The following is a 19,679-nucleotide window of genomic DNA, read 5'->3' as shown; positions in this document are numbered from 1 at the left end:
GACCCTCATTGCAGCAGGTGGGCGAGATGACTACTTGACACACTGCATCATGCCCTGTCTCATGCGGGCCTAGCTGCTGGCAGCTGCAGTACCAGGACCACACAGCACCAACAGGAAGTTGTGGGGAGGATGGGGAGGCAGAGGAGTCTGCACGCTGTGTAGCCTGGTCTGGCCCTGGCTGTGGCAGAGTGGAGTGGTGCAGGACACAGATGTCCCTCCTCGGCTCCTAGCAGTGGCCAGTGGGCTGGATAGAGGCAAATGGCATCTCCCTGGCCCTCTGCCCTCCTCCATTGCTCAACAGCTCACCAAAACTAATTAAATGGCCCTCCAGCTCAAATAACTGCCCACCCCTGTACTAAATGGTGGGAGGACACTTGATCACAGACTCCCAAAATGTGCTCAAGTACCAAAAACTGCAGTTACACAGCTACACATCTGCCACTAAGACATACAAAGAGTAAATAGGATCTGATCCCAACTGTTGTAATGGTATCTGCTAAACTCAGTTGTGTTGGATATTTAGATGTGGCCAAAGTCATCAAAGACTCTAGCTTCTTTTGTGCCGCAAACCATCTCTTAGGTTACTCCTTCTATCAGAGATAGCAGCTGATTTGCAAGTTAATTGTTAATATTTTATTTTGGTTTAGCATTTCTATTCCCCCACAGTAAATTTATATAAAGTTGTATAATGGCAATGTAACATTTTGCAAGTGATTTCTTTGGTACAAAAGAATTCATTTAGCATCAGTGTGGAAAATCCAACCATTATTTTGTTTGCATAACAAGGAAAAATACATTTTGTAAATAATGTAGTTTTATTCATCTTCATGCAGACCCTCAAACTGGCATCTACTAAGTATTGACCACTAAATAATCTAAAGAAGCCCGAAGTCTGCTGAAGTTAATGAAATGACCTTTATTTGCTTTAATGGGCTATGATCAAGACCACTGTCTGCTACAGGTTGTCTAAAGTGTGTAGAAAATACCAGTTTTTCTTGCATTGTTCATTATTTGTAGGATTGGAGACAAAATAAACTTTTTGGCTCTTGAAAGGCAAAAACATTTTAAATGTCTGGCCTTTATTACAAAGCATTTATATATACATGAGCAAAGAAAGAGGGGAAAAAAGTTAATATTTTAAAAATTATTTCCTCTCCCACTGTGAATTTTTTACACTGAAAAGAGAGAGAACAGAGGCCAACCTATTACCACTGTTACTTGTTTGTAGCATAGTGGTACTCAAGGCTACAATCTGTTTCACTGCATAAGGCATTGTAAAAAGACATGCTAAGGAAGTCTCGCCTCGAGAGCTTTGGAAAAAATTACTAGCGAGTTTTGTCATGACCTCTTTTAGAGATTTACAACAAAAATGGGTTAGTTTGGACTGTTAAAATGTTCATGGATAATATGAATACAAAGCAGAACATATGAAAGTCACCACTGATGCACAGAGGTTGTTCATACCGTAACAAAAACGTCCATCTCCCTGGAAGCCTACAGAACATTCACAGGAGAACTGGTTTCCTGTTCCTGGGCGACATACTGCATTGCTATCACAATCATGGGTATTGGTATAGCAAGGATTCCGGTTAATATCAGCAGAACCATCTGTTAAGAGAAACATTATTAAACCACAGAAGCAGCTAACATGAGCTCACATTAAATGTAACACTCCCTCAGATTTCCAACGCTGATATACTGCCTTTTAAAGACTATCAAAAAATAGTCTTTAAAGGCCTGCCCCCATCACAACACTTAACATTAGGACTAGAAGAAGGTTGTTTGCACTGGGAGAGTGCACAGAAAGGGAAGGCAGTCTGCACCCATTGTGCAGTTTGTGGTGCTGCAAACCTCTTTGTGGCACTGCAAACTGTACACAGTGAACGTTAGAACGTGCCCTGTGCTGCAAATTTGTATGTTGGGGCCAAAATTTGCTATTGAGATTATCTGGTAGGAAAAAAGAAACAAAAACCCAAGCACAAAAAGTGGCACAACGCACGCTCCACAAGCATGCACAGGCATACACAGAAGCCAGGCCATGCAGAGCAATGTTCTTGCTGCCAGCCAGACCTCTATGCTGCCTGACTTGTGCCCCTGCTGCTCCAGGCCACTAGGCAAGACTGCTGGGGCCAGCACTGGTGCTGGCCCCAGCCTCCAGCTCTGCCTGGCTGAAGAATTGGAAGGAGCTAGACAAATTGTCCTGCAACAAAGTGCATGTGCAGGCGTATGCACTGCAGCAATTTGTACTGCTGCAAATGCATGCCCCTGCATGTGATCATTAGGAAGCAGGGAACACACAAGTGATATGATATGACACTAGTGATATGACAACCACAGATAAAGTCCTCAAACATGACAGCACAGAAACTTCCCTAGAATGTCTACAATAGAAGACAGCTACATTTTAAATGAGGCACAGATAACCCTTTTACATGGAAAAGCCCAAAACAAATTATGCACATATTAGAAAAGGTGAAGCCAAATGACTTGCACACTCCTTCCAGCCCCCTGATTCCCTAAGCAGAGTTGTAAGAGATCATTTGTTTTTAAGTAATTGAGGAGGCCTGTTCTACCTTTTTCTTTGTTACCAAAAATAAACAGATGACCTCCTGTACTCACTTAATATCCATTTTTATATTACTCCTTCAAACACACCTAATTTTATTTTATATAGAGAATTCAGCTACCTGATCATCATAGTTGACCAAGCTTATTACGAAACTTTCCAGAAAAAGAAACCATAAAAAGAGCCATAACATCATTTGACATTACTGAAACATTTTGTACGACTGACTGCATCCAAAGACGAAGTACTGTGACTGGCTGGAAGATGAATCTTAGAAATTAGCCTCATTCTAGTACTTTTATTTCATCTGGATTCAGAATGTAAAGCAACTTATTACTGAAAGAACAAATTTATTTACAGATAAATGTACAGAAGGTACTGAAACCTGTGGGGGAATTGGTAAAGAAGAAAATTCAAATGGGAGTTTTTAAAGTAACCTAGGCAGCCAAGCACCCAAATCCCACTAAAATTCAATAAGAGAACAGCATTACAAGAAGTCTCTAGCTGACCCTTAAAAAACAACAAAAAACCCCAAAAAACCAAAAACCTGCACACACATACATTTCTCCCTCTGATGAGCATCTCACATTCTAAGTACATAAATGAAACTATATAATTTACTTAATTACCATTCAAGTAATACAAATAAAAATCAAATCCTTCTCATACCCAAAAGAGGAAAGAAAGAATTACCACTATACACATACCACTAACTGGGCCAATGGAGTTGCTCATAGCATAACGTAGAATTTGTTCATCTTTGTTATACAAGACAAAAATGCTGTCCACTGATAGCTGCTGTGTCGCAGAAACAGGATGATGCGAGTCATCATGGATACATTCATCAAATGAGATGGTCTGTCGCCACTGGTAGGCAGCAGTGTAGCTGGAAGAAGAGCCATCTCTTTCTGGTGGTGTCACTGTGTATTCCCTGGTAGATGATGAAGTGATCACTGAAACACAATGACCATCGGACTGAGAAGAAAGGAAAGGGAGAGAATACCACCCATTTCCTTCTGCAGCCATGAGCCAAATGCAGGATAAGATTTAACAGAATTTGATAGAGCAGCAGCTTTCTATTTCTAAGGTATGGAAAAAGTTTCACATGGCTTTGGCTTTTATTTTGTCTTCATGTAGCAAAGCTTTAAGTAATACATTATATATTTATCTGAATACAATTTAGTAAGTTTTACCTTGTACAGTACATTTGGCATCGAGAAAAGGCAAATTCAGTTTAGGACTCAAAGGTTGTTTGTGGGTGTTAAAAGCAAACAAACAAACAAAAATGCTCTTTACTGAAAGAAGCAACCTGACTCCGCAGCATCTGTATAGATTGGGTGCTTCAGTGAGTTTTTTTGGCACTTTTATCTAATAACTGATTCAATCAACTATTAGATAAAAGCATGAAAAAAGCCCCACTAAAGTGTCCAATCTATACAGATGTTGGACAAGCTGGGTCCAACTAATGTGATGCCTCTTCTGGGCATGTACTGGGCTCTGCATGGGAGCATGCCAAATTTAAAGTGCTGGGTTTTTTTTATTTCCCATATCTGGAAGCAGCCAAAAGTACTGGTATGGGGTAAAGCATGTGGTAAAATTAGCCTCAAAAGGTCTAGCTGGGACTTCATTGCTATTGTTAGCCTGCTAACTAAATTAAACTACCAGAAGTATGATAGCATGTGCTCCAATCACACCTCTAGCAATCAGTCAGTCATAGAATCCTAGAATCTTAGAAAATTAGGGTTGGAAGGGACTTCAGGTGGTCATCTAGTCCAACTCCCTGCTGGGCCACCCCCAACTATATAATCCCAGACAAGGCTATTATCTAACTGGGTCTTAAAAACCTCCTGGGATGGAGATTCCACAACCTCTGGGTAACGTGTTTCAGCGCTTTATTAACCTCCTACTAAGACAGTTTTTTCTAATATCTAACCTAAATTTCCTTTGCTGCAACTTGAAACCTTTGCTCCTTGTTCTGTCATCTGCCACCACTGAGAACAGTCCAGCTCCATCCCCTTTGGAATCACACTTCAGGTAGTTGAAGGCTGCTATTAAATCCCCCCTCAGTCTTCTGTTCTCCAAACTAAATAAACCCAGTTCCCTCACCATCTCCTCCTATGTCATATGCCCCAGCCCCCTAACCATTGTTACTGCCCTCCACTGGACAGCTTATTGTCCACTGTAACCCCTGGGCCCTTTTCAGCAGAGCTGTTGCTTCGCCAGGCACCCCCAAGCCTGTACTGGTGCATAGGATTGTTCTGTCCTAAGTGATGGACTTTATACTTCTCCTTATTGAACTTCATGACATGATTGCCTTTGGTCCAATCCTCCAATTGTCTAGGTCTCCTAGCCCTACCCTCCAGAGTATCTACTACTCCTCCCAACTTAGCGTTATCTGCCAGGTCACTGATGAAGTTATTCAACAAAACCAGCCCCAGGACTGACCCCTGGGGCACTCCACTTGATACCAACTGCCAACTAGACATTGAGACATTGATTACTACCCTTTGAACCTGATGACCCTGCCAATTTTATATCCACCTACCTATTAGTTGTATTGAAAACTTCTGGGTGGGGGTTTTTGTGGTGAATTAAAATTTTGAAAATATATTTAAAGTAATGTATAGGTGAGCACAGGAGTAAGCTATACAGCCTTGGATACAATATTGAGTACCTGGTATTTTGGGGTTCTCTGTGGTAAATTTCTGCATGTTTCAATGCTGTGATCATGAGATTTCTTTTGGTCCAATCCTCCACTTGTCAAGATCTCTCTGAATCCTAGCCCTACATTCCAGTGTATCTACTAGTCCCTCCTGCTTGGGGTCATCACTTAAGCCAGTGACTAAGAAGTGAACTCACGTCTCCTCTCTCTCCATTATGTCACTACAAATATGGAGGTTTCCAGTCTATGTTTACTTGATAACTGTGCATTTGGTAAAAAGATCCATACTAACTGGCATGGTGGGTGGTACTCACAGAAAAGAGACCACGAAGGGGTGCCTTTAGGGATGCCAAACCAGAGTGTTTTATAACCATGCAATTCATAGAATATTGACTAACTCAAACAAAAAAAGATTATGAGAATACAATTTCCAGGCAAACAAGTCAGAAGTACTTTAACAAAAACAAAACAAACAAACAAACAAACAAACTCAACAACCAAGCCAATGCAGTCAAAAGTATACCATTTTCATGGTGTTATTTCTAGCAAAGTATACGATATTAAAGACCAACATTGAAAACAAGAATGGACAATATTTTTCAGACTGTCCTCTATATTGCCTGAGGATCTTGGACTATTTAATCATGTTGCTTCTTACCAGATGTAGAAGAATGATAAAGCTCAGTGTATGGCTCTATATGAACTGATGCACCAAATGAGATCTCAGGAACTCTACCCTCCATTTCTGTGCTGATTGTAAGATGGCCATGCTCATCAATTCCACTGAACTTCTGCTTGATAACCAGCTTTTCATTATTGCCAAGGAAGATAACTTCAGCTTGTCGTGTAAACTCACCACCTAAAAAATAATTTCAGTTACCACGACCTAGTCTGAATGCCTCCGATCAAACTGTTGCCCCAACCTCTCATAAAACCAGTGGCAAATGTTTTCTACACAAAATACTGAAAAATCTTCTAATAGAAAACAAGAGCTGAACTATTATATAGAAATTATTGCTACAAATATGGTATCTTATTTAATGCACAATAAAAAAACTGCACTTATCTTAATACTTATAATAGCATGAACTACAATTATACAAAAGGAGAAGAATGAAGATCAAGAAAGGTCTATTTTGCTTCTGCACAAACCTAGCAGTAGACCTTATCATATCTGGTACAACTGCAAAGAGATTGTATTCTTTAGAACAAATCTCTCTGTTAGGAATACATTCCAAGTTGAAACAGACCCACCACATCTTTGCTCCCAAATCAAAGCCAAATGAAATGTAGTGCATAAATTCCAGAACTGCAAGGAAGCCAAACACCCAAAACAAAACCAGCAAAGCCAGAACGATAAAACTGTATATTCAATTGTCATATAATGGACATTGATAAAATTTATACAATAATAATATCAAATAAAACAATTCATAAACTCCTGAATCAGATGGTAGGTACACGATTCTGAACTGTGCAATATGAATCAATATAGGAATTCAGGAACACCTCTAGTTATCCAGTGTTTTTACTTGCAAAGTTCTCCACACATTTCAAAACTAATAAAATGTCACTTGTTTCCCAAAACTGTTATTCAATATTTTGCATTTCCTTAGTGGTAGCTCATGGTCATTTTAGTACCTAAATTGAATATGCTTTTCTTTGCAGGTTTAGGCCTTCATGGGGCCTGATTTTAATTTATTTTCATGGATTTTGCAGTCAGATCCAATTAGATGGGACACTCCATATTAAAGAAATCTCCAGCTGACCACATCTGAGTAGCAACACAGGAATATGTTGAGGCATGGTAGGGACAGCCCACAACACAGATGGTAATGGTTCTCTGGGCAACTGAAATATATTAGGATGCTCTTCTAATCTATACAAAGGCTCAGTGCATCCTAGACTTACTTTGATAATCAGGGACACCTTACTGGCTCCTTAAGAGCCCTGCATTCCTTCTATAGGAAACAAGAATAGTGCAGAGCAGAAAATGCAGGTCTAAGTCTTTCAGTGACACAGGAGAAATCAGATCTTTGCACTCCATTCTTGGCAAGTAATGTTTTCATCTTTAAGGGTCAATATTTGTTTTTGCCTTGTTTTCTCATTTTTATTGTGGAATTTTTAAAATCCTATAGTCATTTAAGAGCACAAATCCCACTTAAACTGAATGGCACTCATGCTGCTAAATATTTCTGAAAGCCCTGTTCTCTTTGATGCTATACACCAACAGCACCAAAATCAGTCATCTGCTTACTAACAACATTAGTCCACTGAATAGAAACTGGCTAATCTATTTTGCCTCAGTGCACAGGAGTACAAGGAAATTTGTATATGCATTTATGCTGACTCTAAAATAAAATCCCAGATATTCATATTAGACTAGAAGAATATGCTGAGGTGCGCTGGTCACCTAACAACCACTTCTGGTCTGGAAACGATCAGCTTCTGGATCATTGTCTAGGTCAATAGTATTTCTTTTACCCTGAGCTACAAGAAAAGGTATAAACAAGTCTTTTCAATATGTTTTAACTGAGAAGTTACCAGTAAGACTGAATCCGTTTTTATATCCTTGCTGTTCCACAGCAAACATCCATCCTATGATACCTCCAACAGAGGCAAGGGGAAGCAAAGAATAACCCAGTGTTTCTGGGATTGTGCTGATAGCAGTGTAGGCCCGCCCCTGATTCATCACAACATAGGAATGGAGGTCAGTGTTCTCGAACACAACTGGCACTGGGTTATTTCCAACAAAGATTCTTCCTTTTACTTTCCCATTGACTCGCTGAGGAGAACCTGGTAAATCAAAACAGTAAAGTGTTAGCAAGGGTATTCTTACAGAATATATTTCCACAGCTCTGTATCAACTATGTACAAATAAACATTGAGGCACTAAGGCAGGAGTGGGCAATTATTTGGGCTGGAAGGCCACTTAGCGAGTTTTGGTGAGCTGTTACAGGCCAGGTCAGCACCTTTTCTACCCACCTATCCATAACGGCTCACCAAAATGCCCTAAATGGCTTTGCCCCAGGGTCTGGCCCAGCACTATCACCACTTGGCAATTTCAGGGTCTTAATGGAGACCCGCCCATGAGCAGGGTGGCTAGGCAGATAGGATAGGGTTGTGAGCAGGTGGGGAGCAGCATCTAGGAGCAGGCAGGGAGCAGGGATCACAGGGCAGTGGCCAGGTGGAGCCAGAAACTGACTGCAATCCACTCCCACCACACCCCTGCCCTTGGAACTGGCTGTTCATAGCTCCAGGTAGGTGGAAGGCAGCTGGGAGCTGATGCTGAAGCCCTGTGCATTGGGGCAGCAGCTGCCCAGCTACAGCTTCCTCCCCGCTGCCTGGCTGGGCATGCGATACCCAGCATGCACCTCCATGGCTTCCCCACGGAGCAGTGCAACAAAAGGAGGAGAAGGAGGAGCTGCTGGAGTCTGGGGGAGCTGAGCAGTACCTAGGCAACTACAGCTGCACTGGGAACAGCCCCACTGGGAAGCTGTGCACATTGGCTGGGGCATCGGTGGGCATGGGCAGAAGTGTGGAGTGGACTGCCCCAGGTGGGAGTATGCAGCACTCAGCACTATGCAGATCATGGACAGGCAGCCATGGACCACATACAAATGAACTGGTAGGCGTCTGCCTGAGGGCCGTATGCAATCAGTTGATGGGCTGGATCCAGCTTGCAGGCTGTATGTTGCCCACCCCTGAGTCAGAGTCAGAGACAAAAAAGGACTCAGATGCCTAAACTGCACCTTAGGTGGAACTTATGCATTTAAAACCAGAAGTGCTATCCACAGAGCACTGACACAATCACTTACTCACTTCAGTCAAAACACCACTACAGGGCCAGCTATCCATATCTAAAGTGGTGATTTTTCACTAGTAAAGCTACTTGCATCCTGAGGCTCTGCTACAGAGCGTAACCAGAGCTACTGCAATATTGGCCAAGGTGAGCATCTCTGAACCCGTCTCATGCCTAAGGGCTTTCGGGATTCTAATACTAGGTGTCCCTGAGCCTAAATCCCCCGGAGAAGCCTCATCTGGTTGCCATGCTCCAAACAGGCACCAACAGCCTGGGGTTCAGCACAAAGCACAGCTTTCATTCAAAAGCACAGCAAAAGGAAAAAGGTGGTGATGCCTATATCAAATAATAGACCAGCAGTTACAATATTCATACAGGATTTAATGTTTTCTGCAGCTTGAAGTGGTCCAAAACCACGTCTCACCTCATAATGTCCTCATAATGTTCTCAGAATGTTCTAGCTTGCAGCATAAATTATGCTGTGGGGCACCTAGCAGCTATCTTCTTGAAGCTAGGTCATTGGTCAGAAAGGAATACAAGATGTGTTGGATTAGAAAGAAAATAAGCAACAGGAAATATGATGATGGTGGTCCCCAGACACGGGGAGTCCTGAGTTCTGCTCCCTCGTCCCAACATTGCTTGTACATTTTATTCAGTAATGGTTTAATATAACATGCATGAATAATCCTGAGACAAAGACTGAAATCCAAGACTTTTCCCTCCAAGTCAAGGTCAATGAACTCAACACTGAGCTATGTAGCCATGCACTCTCTTACTTACATTCTCATTGGCCTTAGGAACTTTAATTTTTTATTGTACCAAGAGACAACTTGATGAGATGTGAAGGATATCTCTACCCCAGTCTTGCCTCTTGCCTGGTGGTTAGGGCAAGCTTTTGGGAGGTGAGAAATACTGTACTGGTTTGAACTCCCTCAAGCTGAAAAGGGACTTTTCCACTTCCTAGACAAGTCCTCTAACCACTAGTTTATTATATGAAAGGTGGGAGCAGTACTAAGAGCCAGCCATCTGTACCTAAAATGGTGATTTAAGCCATGAATCCCAGATTCACAAAAGATGTCTCATAAGGGGTTGCAGGTAGACAGCCTAAGTCCAAGGAAGATGGAATTGCAGATACACCCCTGTCTTCAGGATTTCAGACTGTCCACTTAGGTACCCACCCTCCCTCCCCTTTAGTGTGCTAGCTGTTATGAATCTCATTTTAGGTGATTAACTCTGCCCGTCTGGTACATAAGGAAGTCGGGCACTCAGGTCATGAATTCCAGTCCCAGGGATGGATGCATAAAAGTTTAGCATGTGGGTCACTTTGTGCATCTGGGACAACATAAGTACCAAAATATATATACTCACAAACAGATATAAAAGGTACCTATGAACAGGGTATGCATTTGCAGAAGAATTTATGGTTCTATTTTTATGCAAAAGAGTGAAAGGACTGAATTACTATAGTTAGATGCTTGCTGTTATCAGTCTTTATTTTCCCTGGGGATACATGTTTGAGTGAACAGCCTATGCTGTCACAGCACCTGCGACTAATGAATGCATGCCATGCAGTAAAAGTTGACAAGAGACCACCCATATTATACACACATTCTTGCCTTTAGAAGCTGCCCTAAATTGTCTTCAGAACTAAAGAGAAAAAATTTGCTCTTCCTTTATTAGAAGGCTAATGCCATTAAAACAACCAAGCTTTTTCTGTTTTCTTGTCTGGTTACTTTTGGCAGGCTTCACTTTATTGATTACAGGAAGACTCTCATAGCTCCAACTTTTCCATAGGTCTATAAGTTCCTCCAAAATTATGCTATATATGATTGCTCACTAATGTTGCAGGGAGGGAATTTTTTTGTAATATTATCCAGAACCCTCTGTGTAATTTTAATGCATGAAATAGCAGCTTCAAAATGTGTAACTGTTGGATCCTATGTCTTCCTTTCTTTGGACACATTTACAATTGAATTAAATGCTAGTTTTTGCATTTTATGGAAACACCAATACAAGTAAAGCTGTTAGTCATTTACTTTAGCTGCACATATAACTTGAATTGCTAGAAGAATTACAAGTGTATACATAAGAAATTCCTTTTTGGATCTCACATAGGCACAAAGTTTAAATACAGTTCCAACAAAATCAAGCAGCTTAGGTCTTTGCTAAACAAGCTGAAAAGTCAGACCAAACAGGAGCTACATTTTGGCTCCAGTGATAAAAGCTGGATTGCGCATCACTTTAAAGAGGCTTATTTCCAGAAGAATGGGCCTGAATCAGAACCACAGATCCAGACCACCCTGGGGCTTTGCAGCTCTACTCCACCTGAACAGTAAATAATATATACTGTTTCAGGAGCAAGAACACCATGTCTCATTCTACTTTAGATGTTTAGTTGCTCTAGCAAGCCATGTCTGAACAGGTTTAAAAGCTTGTGAAATTTCTAAATTATACATTGAATGTCACCCATCGGAGATTCTCAGACTGCAGTTCTCAAACCACAAAGGGGTTCTTCAATTTATTATCTACAGCTTTTTCAGGAAGTGTCACTGCCATAAAAATGTGTGAATTCATTTCAAACTAGAATAGTTTTAGAGACTGCATATTCTGCAAAATAGGGTTCAAAGTTTCTTTTTGTAACAACAAAAGGTTACCTGCATGCTGCTTTCCACCTCAGTATTAGTACTAAACCTGAGAGGCCTCTGAAGATTTTAACTCTTTTCTCCCCCACGAAGCTCCCTGGGGGAAATTTTTTCAAGGGAGTACTTACACTAAGAATGTTAATAGTGACTAGAACAGTGATTTCCAAAGGGTGTGCCATGGCAGTGGGCTGTGAGAACAGAAGTGTGCTATGAAAAATTACACTTCATCAGCACCAGATATGGCCTCTGGAGCCACATCATCTGGATCATGGGGTGCTCCATGATACAGAAATTTGGCGGTGGGGGGGAGGGGGCAATTAACACTGCTACTGATCTCTTGCTGCCCAATTCCAAACTCAATGGGGCAGGATCTGGGGCTAGCCAGGCCAGCCCCATGTGTTGGGATCGGGCCCACAGACTGGATCCAGCCCACAAACCAACCCAGCACTGCTCATCCGGCCCGCAATAAAAGCTGTAATAACTGTGATGTTCAGTAGGCATACATGAGAGTTCTACAAATAAACCCCGGGTCTCTGAAACATACAGAACTTAACATAACCAACTTCGCTAAAAGACAGGCATGCAATTTTAAGGAGTGGGCGGACAAAGCCTGTCATATCCCTGCTAGCTTCTAAGTAAAATGTAAAGGAGACATGCCTACTTCCATGAGGGAAGAGAGGAAGCCAGAGTAAACACTGACAGCTTGAAGTTGTGAATTGTTTACTCTGGTAAACAAATGTTGCAGACATCTAGATAAAAATTTTCTTGCCTTTGTGACCAGCAAAGGGATTTTCCAGGCATGAAATCTAACAGAATTGGTAGTAATGGGGTTCACTTCTGAGAGGTCAGGACTTTAAAAAAAAAAAAATAGAAGCAGCACAAGTGCCTCTTCATAGCGGAGAGCCTTCTCCTTATATCCAGTTGGATGAAAAAAGAGAACCCTGCTGCAGTATTGTTAGTCTATGTCAGTTAAATGGAGTCTAAAGGATGCTCCCAAGGAACCCAAAATGATTTCTTGTGGTAACACGAGACACTTGACTGTGGATGAGAGGTCTCAATGACTCCATGTCTCAAACTCCAGTTCAGTCTCAGATCCAAGTCATTCTAAAAACCTTAACCTAACACTGAAGACAGTATTTGGCAAGAAAACTGACCACTTTGGAGGCCTACTTAGACACAAGACACACAGCCCAACAAACAAGGACAAAAAGAAAAGAACTGTCACATTAAATCAGTGTAAGAACATAGAAAAACTCAATTAGGATCTGTCCTTGTTGCCTTTCAATTGCTCTGAACAACTCTCTTGCCTACCTCCAACCCCTCTCTGATCTCACAGGCCTTACTGGCCTATAACTGCCTTAACTAAAGCCTACCATCTCTTTATCTCTTACAAAATCTCCTTCTACCTTGTCATATCTTTGCCCACCCCTTCCAGATCAGTTTTTGTGTTGTCTTCCCACCATTGCCTTCGTCTGCCTTGACGTTTGATACCCTTCACCTCAGCTTCCAAACATCTGCCTCACATGTCTTCTCTCATCACTTTTCATGATATACCCTGTCCTTTTCATTCTCTGTGCTCTTATTTGTCTCAGGACATCAGGTCTTTTGTAAAGGTCCGCAAGCCCTTGATTACATCTCCTCCATATGCCCATGTTTTCTTGTACTGCACCAAATGTTTTCCTTAGCACTTTGTTTTCAAACACTTGCAGCCTTTTTCCATTTGCCTTTGCCAGGGTCAGGATTCACATGCATATAAGACAGCTTGAACAAGTGTGCTATAAAGTTGGATTTTAAGGTTTCTTGAGATTTTCCTTGATCATTATTTTATCTGGGCTCATCAGGAATATTTTACCACTGTAAATCCTTGCTTTGATTGCTTCAGTGATTCTCCATCTTCTCTATCTGCTGATTTACTATTTGAGGGAAGAGAATGAAAATTGTTTCTGTTGGGTAATCTCCTCGGAGGAGACTTGAAGCAAAGTTGTCAGACAAGGGAACTCCTTTTCAGATCACTTTCTTTGCTGTCAGTCAAACAGCAAAGGACCACCACTGCCTTTACATGATGCTCAGCATTTTCCCTCACAACCTCCTGATGTCCAGTTGCTACAGAAGACAGCTGAGTGGGATAAATAATCTGAATCAGGAAAGAGGTGCCCATAGAAAAAAAATTGCAAAAAAGTATCTCCTATAACTACAGCAGATCCTGCAATTCAGGGAACAATTTTGGCCAAACAGTGTTTGCTTTAAAAGAGTAAAATATTATGGAAAAATGAACAGCCAGCCAATGCTGATGACAGTGTTTTGGAAATATTCCTGCTGTGACCCTAGGTTTTCAAGAGCAATTAAACAATTAAATTAAAGACTGGAAGAGATTCCAATTACATTTTACTTTCATTGTAAATACCTCATCTTTATTACCCATCTAGGTTCACATTTTGGCTTCTTTAATATTTCTTTCATATAGATATTTCTTTAATGTAAAAACACATAATTAATATTTTTCAAGATACTTTAGAACTTTTATTTCAATGTGTCGCTTTCACCTACAACTTATAAAACATTTAAAAGCCATGACCTTATCTACTGCTACACTAATAACTGTTTTGTGCTATTGCCTATTTATCCATACAACTCACTTTCAACAGTAGAAAAAAGCCCAGTCTCATAAAAACCACCATGTACATCATGCGGTGTAAGAATTTAGTCTTGAAAAATTAAATTACCTTCTGCTACGCATTGCCTGCCATTCCCTTTGTAACCAGCAATGCAACTGCAACAAAACCCATTTGAATAGTCTTTGCAAATAGCATGAATGGAGCACTGATGGCGGTTGTTAGCACAGGTCTGTTGGACATCTGTATTGTAGCGGAATACTGTAAAAAGAAAAAAAAAAAAACAACCATTCACTCTTCCCATACTGTATTAAAAATGTAGGAGAGAAAAATTCAAAATAAAGCCAGCTAGAACGTGCTACTGTTATAAGGGTGTAGGTTGTAGCTGTATTGGTCTAAGGACATGGGCAGAGAAGGTTCTTTGGGACCAAATTAAATAGTTGGAAAAACTAAAAAGTTGGAAAAATAGATATCAGATTCACCCAAAGAATCTTGTCTGCCTATTGTTATAAGAATTTCATTAAGTAAACTTCAGAATTCCATTGAGGCTATTTAATAAGGTCCTGGGAATAGCAAACAATAGCAAAAATATTTTACTTGCCTCGCACTATGTCAAATATTCCTAACAAAAGAGTCAGAGCCTCAGCAGCTACATGTTAGCATAGTTACTTGAGTGGAGATATAACAATCTACACCAGGGGTCAGCCACCTTTGGCAAATGTGAGCTGCACCACAGGCCACCATTCCCCTCTGGTGACTCCAACAGTGAGCAGAGCCTGCAATGAGGAAAAGCAGACCACCACGTGGGCTAAAACAGCCAGAGGGGATCAGTACACCATTAGCAAAACATGAACAAGAACTGGCTAGGGAAATGGAGCACCTTTAGCAGAATGCAGACTGGATCACACCTTCACAGGCTGTATTCAATCCCTCTGCATACCACATCTGACCTGGGGGCCATAAAATTCTGATCCCTGATTTATACCATCTGACAATTTGACCACCTGAAACTAAACATGAGAAAAACCTCTTCTAGGTTCTGTTTTCCAAACAGTACTGAAGTGGCTCTCTATGCACTCATGGCCAAAACCCACCTCTATACTCTTCCAGCTCACAAATGTAACAACTCCTCCGTCTGACTTCAAGGAGCACTCTGAGTCTTGGCAGTCAAACAATTAGTGTCCCACACTGAGTCACTTTTTCTGTTTTCACAGTCTAAAAAAATTAGCATTGCTAATATAGCGCTTTTACCAAAACCTGAATGGGTAGCCTTCTATAGCAGTATCATTCAAACTATTTTCCAACTTTCTTAAATCATCTGCGCTCAGCAAAACACACTAAAGACTAAAACACTAGACAACTAACACAATACTATAACTAATCAGATCCACATGGAATTTCAGAGGACGATGCCAAAAGTATGAAGCTTTTCTGGGAAGAAAAGAAAGCTTTAATCAATGGTTTAGAAACAAGTGCCCTTCACGTGCCTCCCCATGGCTCCTTCACTCATATGGTCTCAGGACCACCTCTGAAGGGCAAAGTACAGTATTTACCTGAATCCAAAACAACCCTCATGTATTTTCCATATAAAGAATCTAATTATTGGAGGTTTGTCTTAAATGTGTGCCCCTCTCCTCCCTGCCCACAACTGCTACAATGGGGAAAGCAGTGGCAGGCTGTCCAGCAGTGGGGCCAGTGGAGGAAAAATGGCAGTGGGGGAGGAAAAGAGGCTACAGGGGTAGGAGAAGTGGAGCAGGTGGTCAGGGACTGAGGTGCCTACTCTGGCCCCATCAAGGTTGGAGGAGTCAGATCCACAGCAGCCATCTGCTTCCTTCTTGCCTAGCATTCAAATCCAAGATGAGAGGATTTTCCCCGCTATGTTAAGGGGGAGAAAAAAAACTCCTCTCTTCTTGGACTTGAATAAATACAGTATGGATTATATGGAGGTGTAGAAGACAGGGTAGCTGAGAAAAAGCAGGTGCCAAGCTTCCTCCAACTACAGAAGCCCCCTCAGTACAAATGGCCTTACCAATCCCTGTTTCATCAAACTCTTCCACATCTATAACTTGGGGTTGCTGCTGGTAGAACCTCTGGACTTGAAACGGGTCAGGTGGTGTTTTCCCAGTGGGGAAATCTGCCTGACGATTGAGAGAGGACTCTATTGGAGGGATCCCAGTTACAATTGAAGACTTCAAGTCTTCTTCTGTAGCTGACTGAGGAACTCCATAGGAAATATGCTGTTGATTGCCGCCTTTTCTGTGAACATCATATGTTACATGTTGTTGGCCTGTTTCAGCTGAGTTATAGTATGATACAGATGGTTGTGAAGTCACCTCTTGATATTCTTCATAGTCATTATACTCCAAACTTTCTAGACTGCTGCTGACCTTGGCAGGCAGGATGATAGACGAGCTACCAATCTCAAACACCCATACTCCTGGCTTTCCAATATTGCTGCTTCTAAAAGAAAACAATTATAAACAATGAGTCAAATAAATGCTACTAATCATCATCATCATGTTAAGTTCTATGAGAAAAAAAATCCCTATACTTGATTCTATGCTCTGCTGACAGATACCAAGAAAACTGGCTGAATGTACATTTTGTATGTGGCACAAGACAGCTACTACTTATTCAGCTCTAGAAGACAGCTACTACTTATTCAGCTCTAGAAAATACACTTTGGCATAAACTACTGCAACTCTGGCCCATACTGACAATTTGTTTACTCTGAAGAGACACCTCTCTCCTTGGGCATTTATTTGAAGGCAAGGAGGGACGTGAAACAGGGTGAAAAAAAACTTGGTGTCAGAGGGACCATATCTACCTTGACAGTGACTGCTTGAACTTTCTTAATTGCTCCTTTCCTACCTGCCTTTTGACATTTATTTCTATATGGAAGATTTTCCAGAAGGGAGTGTATAAAGTCAGGCTCCTAAGCAAGTGGGACTGATCATGCAGTGGTTCTCATAAGGACAATGGTAGCACAGAAGACTGCTAAAAAAGCCAAAATCTTTATAATCTTCAAATGTGCTTTTATGTATGAAAATTCAATAAGTCAAACAATGCAAGTGCGGTGAGACCTTAGTAGCCATGATTTTCAGCTTATAAAAAACTGCTAAAAATCTTAAGTGTGGGTTTTTTTGGGGGGAAGGGAGGATTTACTCTATCAAAATAAGTAAATACAAATTAAAGACCGAACCAAAAATGAAGCCATACTTGTACAGGCTTCTGATGGACTCTTCATCATGAGCAACTATGTTGTAGGATCCCAGTTTTTCCCAGAGTAGGTAGTTTGTAGATGCCTGACTAAAGCCAACAGTAGCAGGAATCTTTTCCTTGGCATTCTTGGAGTGTGTACTCCAGAACTGCAAACCATCTTCTGGATAAAGGAAAACAGCATAGGAACTGGAATCAGAAGAGGCTAAAACAGCCTGGAATGTGTTTCTCTGTAGGGAAGATTTAAATTCCATTTACTTATGGAAAATATTCAAGAGTAGACAAAAGGATGACACTTTATAAATCAAATTCAAGATTTGGATTTAAGCAAGAGGTTTTGCACGATACAGCACTTAAGAGATTTGTCTCAATGCATGGTACTTCGAACAGATTAACGTTTTGCAAAGACTGACTGTGATGTCTAAACAACCCCTAAACAAATCTTCCTTACTGCATATAAATTGAAGGTGATCTAAAAAACACATATAGGATACAGGGTTCCCTTGATTTATGTGGGTTCTTTATATGCGAATTTGCTCCTATGCAGTGAGCATATTTAGACCCATAATTTGTTATATGAGAGGTAAATTCACTCTTACGTGATCAGCATAGATGCCCTCCCCTGCCCAAGCAGATAAGTCTGTGGGGGAAGGGGAAAGGGCCATGGCCCCACTCACCCCAGCCCTGGCTGCAGTGGCCCAGGGACCGGCCAGCGCCAGCTGCCTGCAGCCACTGGGCTGTACCGTGCTTCCCTTGTCCTCCCTGCACCTGGGCACTGGGTTGAGTGCTGTGCCCTGTGCCGCCTGGGGCTCCACTTGTCTGCACTCACCTCTGATCCTAGGCTGCATCATCTCCTGGTGCAGGCAGCTGGTGTCTGCTGCTTCTGGGGCCGCTCCAGCATGGAGCCCGGGGGGCGCAGTACTCGTCCCAGCCCCAGGAGCAGCCAACTCCAGCTGCCTGTTGCAGCTGGGCTGCACCGTGCCCCACACCTCCTGGGGCTCTGCCAGTCCCCACTCACCCCAGCCTGTGCTGAAGTGGCTCTGGGAGCAGCTGACACCAGCTCCCTGTACCAAGGCACAGTGCAGCCCAGCTGCTACAGGCAGCTGGAGTTGGCCGCTCCCAGGACCACTGCAGCCAGGGCTGGGGTAAGCGTTACTCTGTTCCCTCTGGTTTGCTGCCTTGTGCATTCCCAGGAGTGGCACCCTTCCCCTCTTCCCTTTCCTAGTCCCAGCCTTACTCCCTCCCTCCCTGCCATGGGAACCTATCCCTATTTGTTACATTATAAAGTGTGTTCGCTTTCTGCGAACATGTGATGTGCCTGTGAATCTTGTAACTGGCATCTTAAAATGATAGAAGTATTTGCATAGCCTGGAATATCTAATGCTGTACTTCTACAAAATGAAGCAAATAAAGGCTTGGTTTTTAGATGAGAACGATCTTACATGGTTAAGTTATCTGATACCACACACAATTTCCAAGTATCACATTTGCTGCGATCAGTTTTCAATGGCTCAAATCCCAGCTAAAGTTCACCACAGGGATTTAAAATAACTATAGCAAACAAACACAGAAACTGCCATTTTAAATTTAATGATGCACATTGCAAAAGCTGCTCTAGTGCAATCCATTCCAAGATAGCTTGGCCCAACATAGAGGTAAAGAAACCCAAAGGATGTGATGATTTGTGTATAATGCAGGATCTCTCTTCGGTCCTTGCCAACCAAACAGATTGTTTCTTTTATAAAACCCAACTGATACTAGATCAGGAGTGTCAAACTCATCCAGGCTGGATTAAGGTTGGTGGGCTGGTCTGCAGGCTGTACTGGGATAGACTACTTGTGCAGCACCTGTAGTGCACACTGGACTCAGGGTTCACTGTGCATCCAGCATATGGGGCCGATGCAGGGTGTGTGCTGCCTGTGTTGTGTGGGTGGGACCCCACGCTGCAGATAGCACAGGGGGTCAGTCCAGGGCTCTGCATACAGCCTGCTCTTCTAGATTCTCTGTGCCACATGCAATCCTGGGTTCAGCCCATGCACCATGGGCAGTGCGCACCCCATGCTGGCCCCACATACTGAGTGCCAATGAGCCCCGAGACTAGCGTGTACTGCATACACAAGGGATGGGGATCTAGGGCATGGGCAGGATATGGCACCCTGCTGGACCAGCTCTGCGT

The 19,679-nt window shown here is 42.1% G+C and overlaps 1 protein-coding gene across 1 annotated transcript in view; it reads right to left on the bottom strand.

Annotated features, from left to right (window-relative positions):
- The window catches only part of NID1 (nidogen 1), an 85,982-nt gene that overhangs the window by 53,679 nt on the left and 12,624 nt on the right, over window positions 1-19,679 (bottom strand). Inside the window, exons 3-9 of the mRNA XM_019549831.1 lie at window positions 17,504-17,733; window positions 16,314-16,744; window positions 14,396-14,545; window positions 7,773-8,024; window positions 5,887-6,087; window positions 3,274-3,519; window positions 1,465-1,608 (exon numbers count right to left, since the gene is read on the bottom strand). Coding sequence (XP_019405376.1) covers window positions 1,465-1,608; window positions 3,274-3,519; window positions 5,887-6,087; window positions 7,773-8,024; window positions 14,396-14,545; window positions 16,314-16,744; window positions 17,504-17,733 — 1,654 coding nt within the window. The remainder of the gene's footprint in view (window positions 1-1,464; window positions 1,609-3,273; window positions 3,520-5,886; window positions 6,088-7,772; window positions 8,025-14,395; window positions 14,546-16,313; window positions 16,745-17,503; window positions 17,734-19,679) is intronic.

The sequence above is a fragment of the Crocodylus porosus genome, unplaced genomic scaffold, assembly GCF_001723895.1.
Source record: "Crocodylus porosus isolate Cpor-Errol unplaced genomic scaffold, CroPor_comp1, whole genome shotgun sequence".
NCBI lineage: Eukaryota > Metazoa > Chordata > Crocodylia > Crocodylidae > Crocodylus > Crocodylus porosus.
The sequence above is the reverse complement of the archived record's forward strand: the minus strand, read 5'-3'. Positions and strand labels throughout refer to the sequence as shown.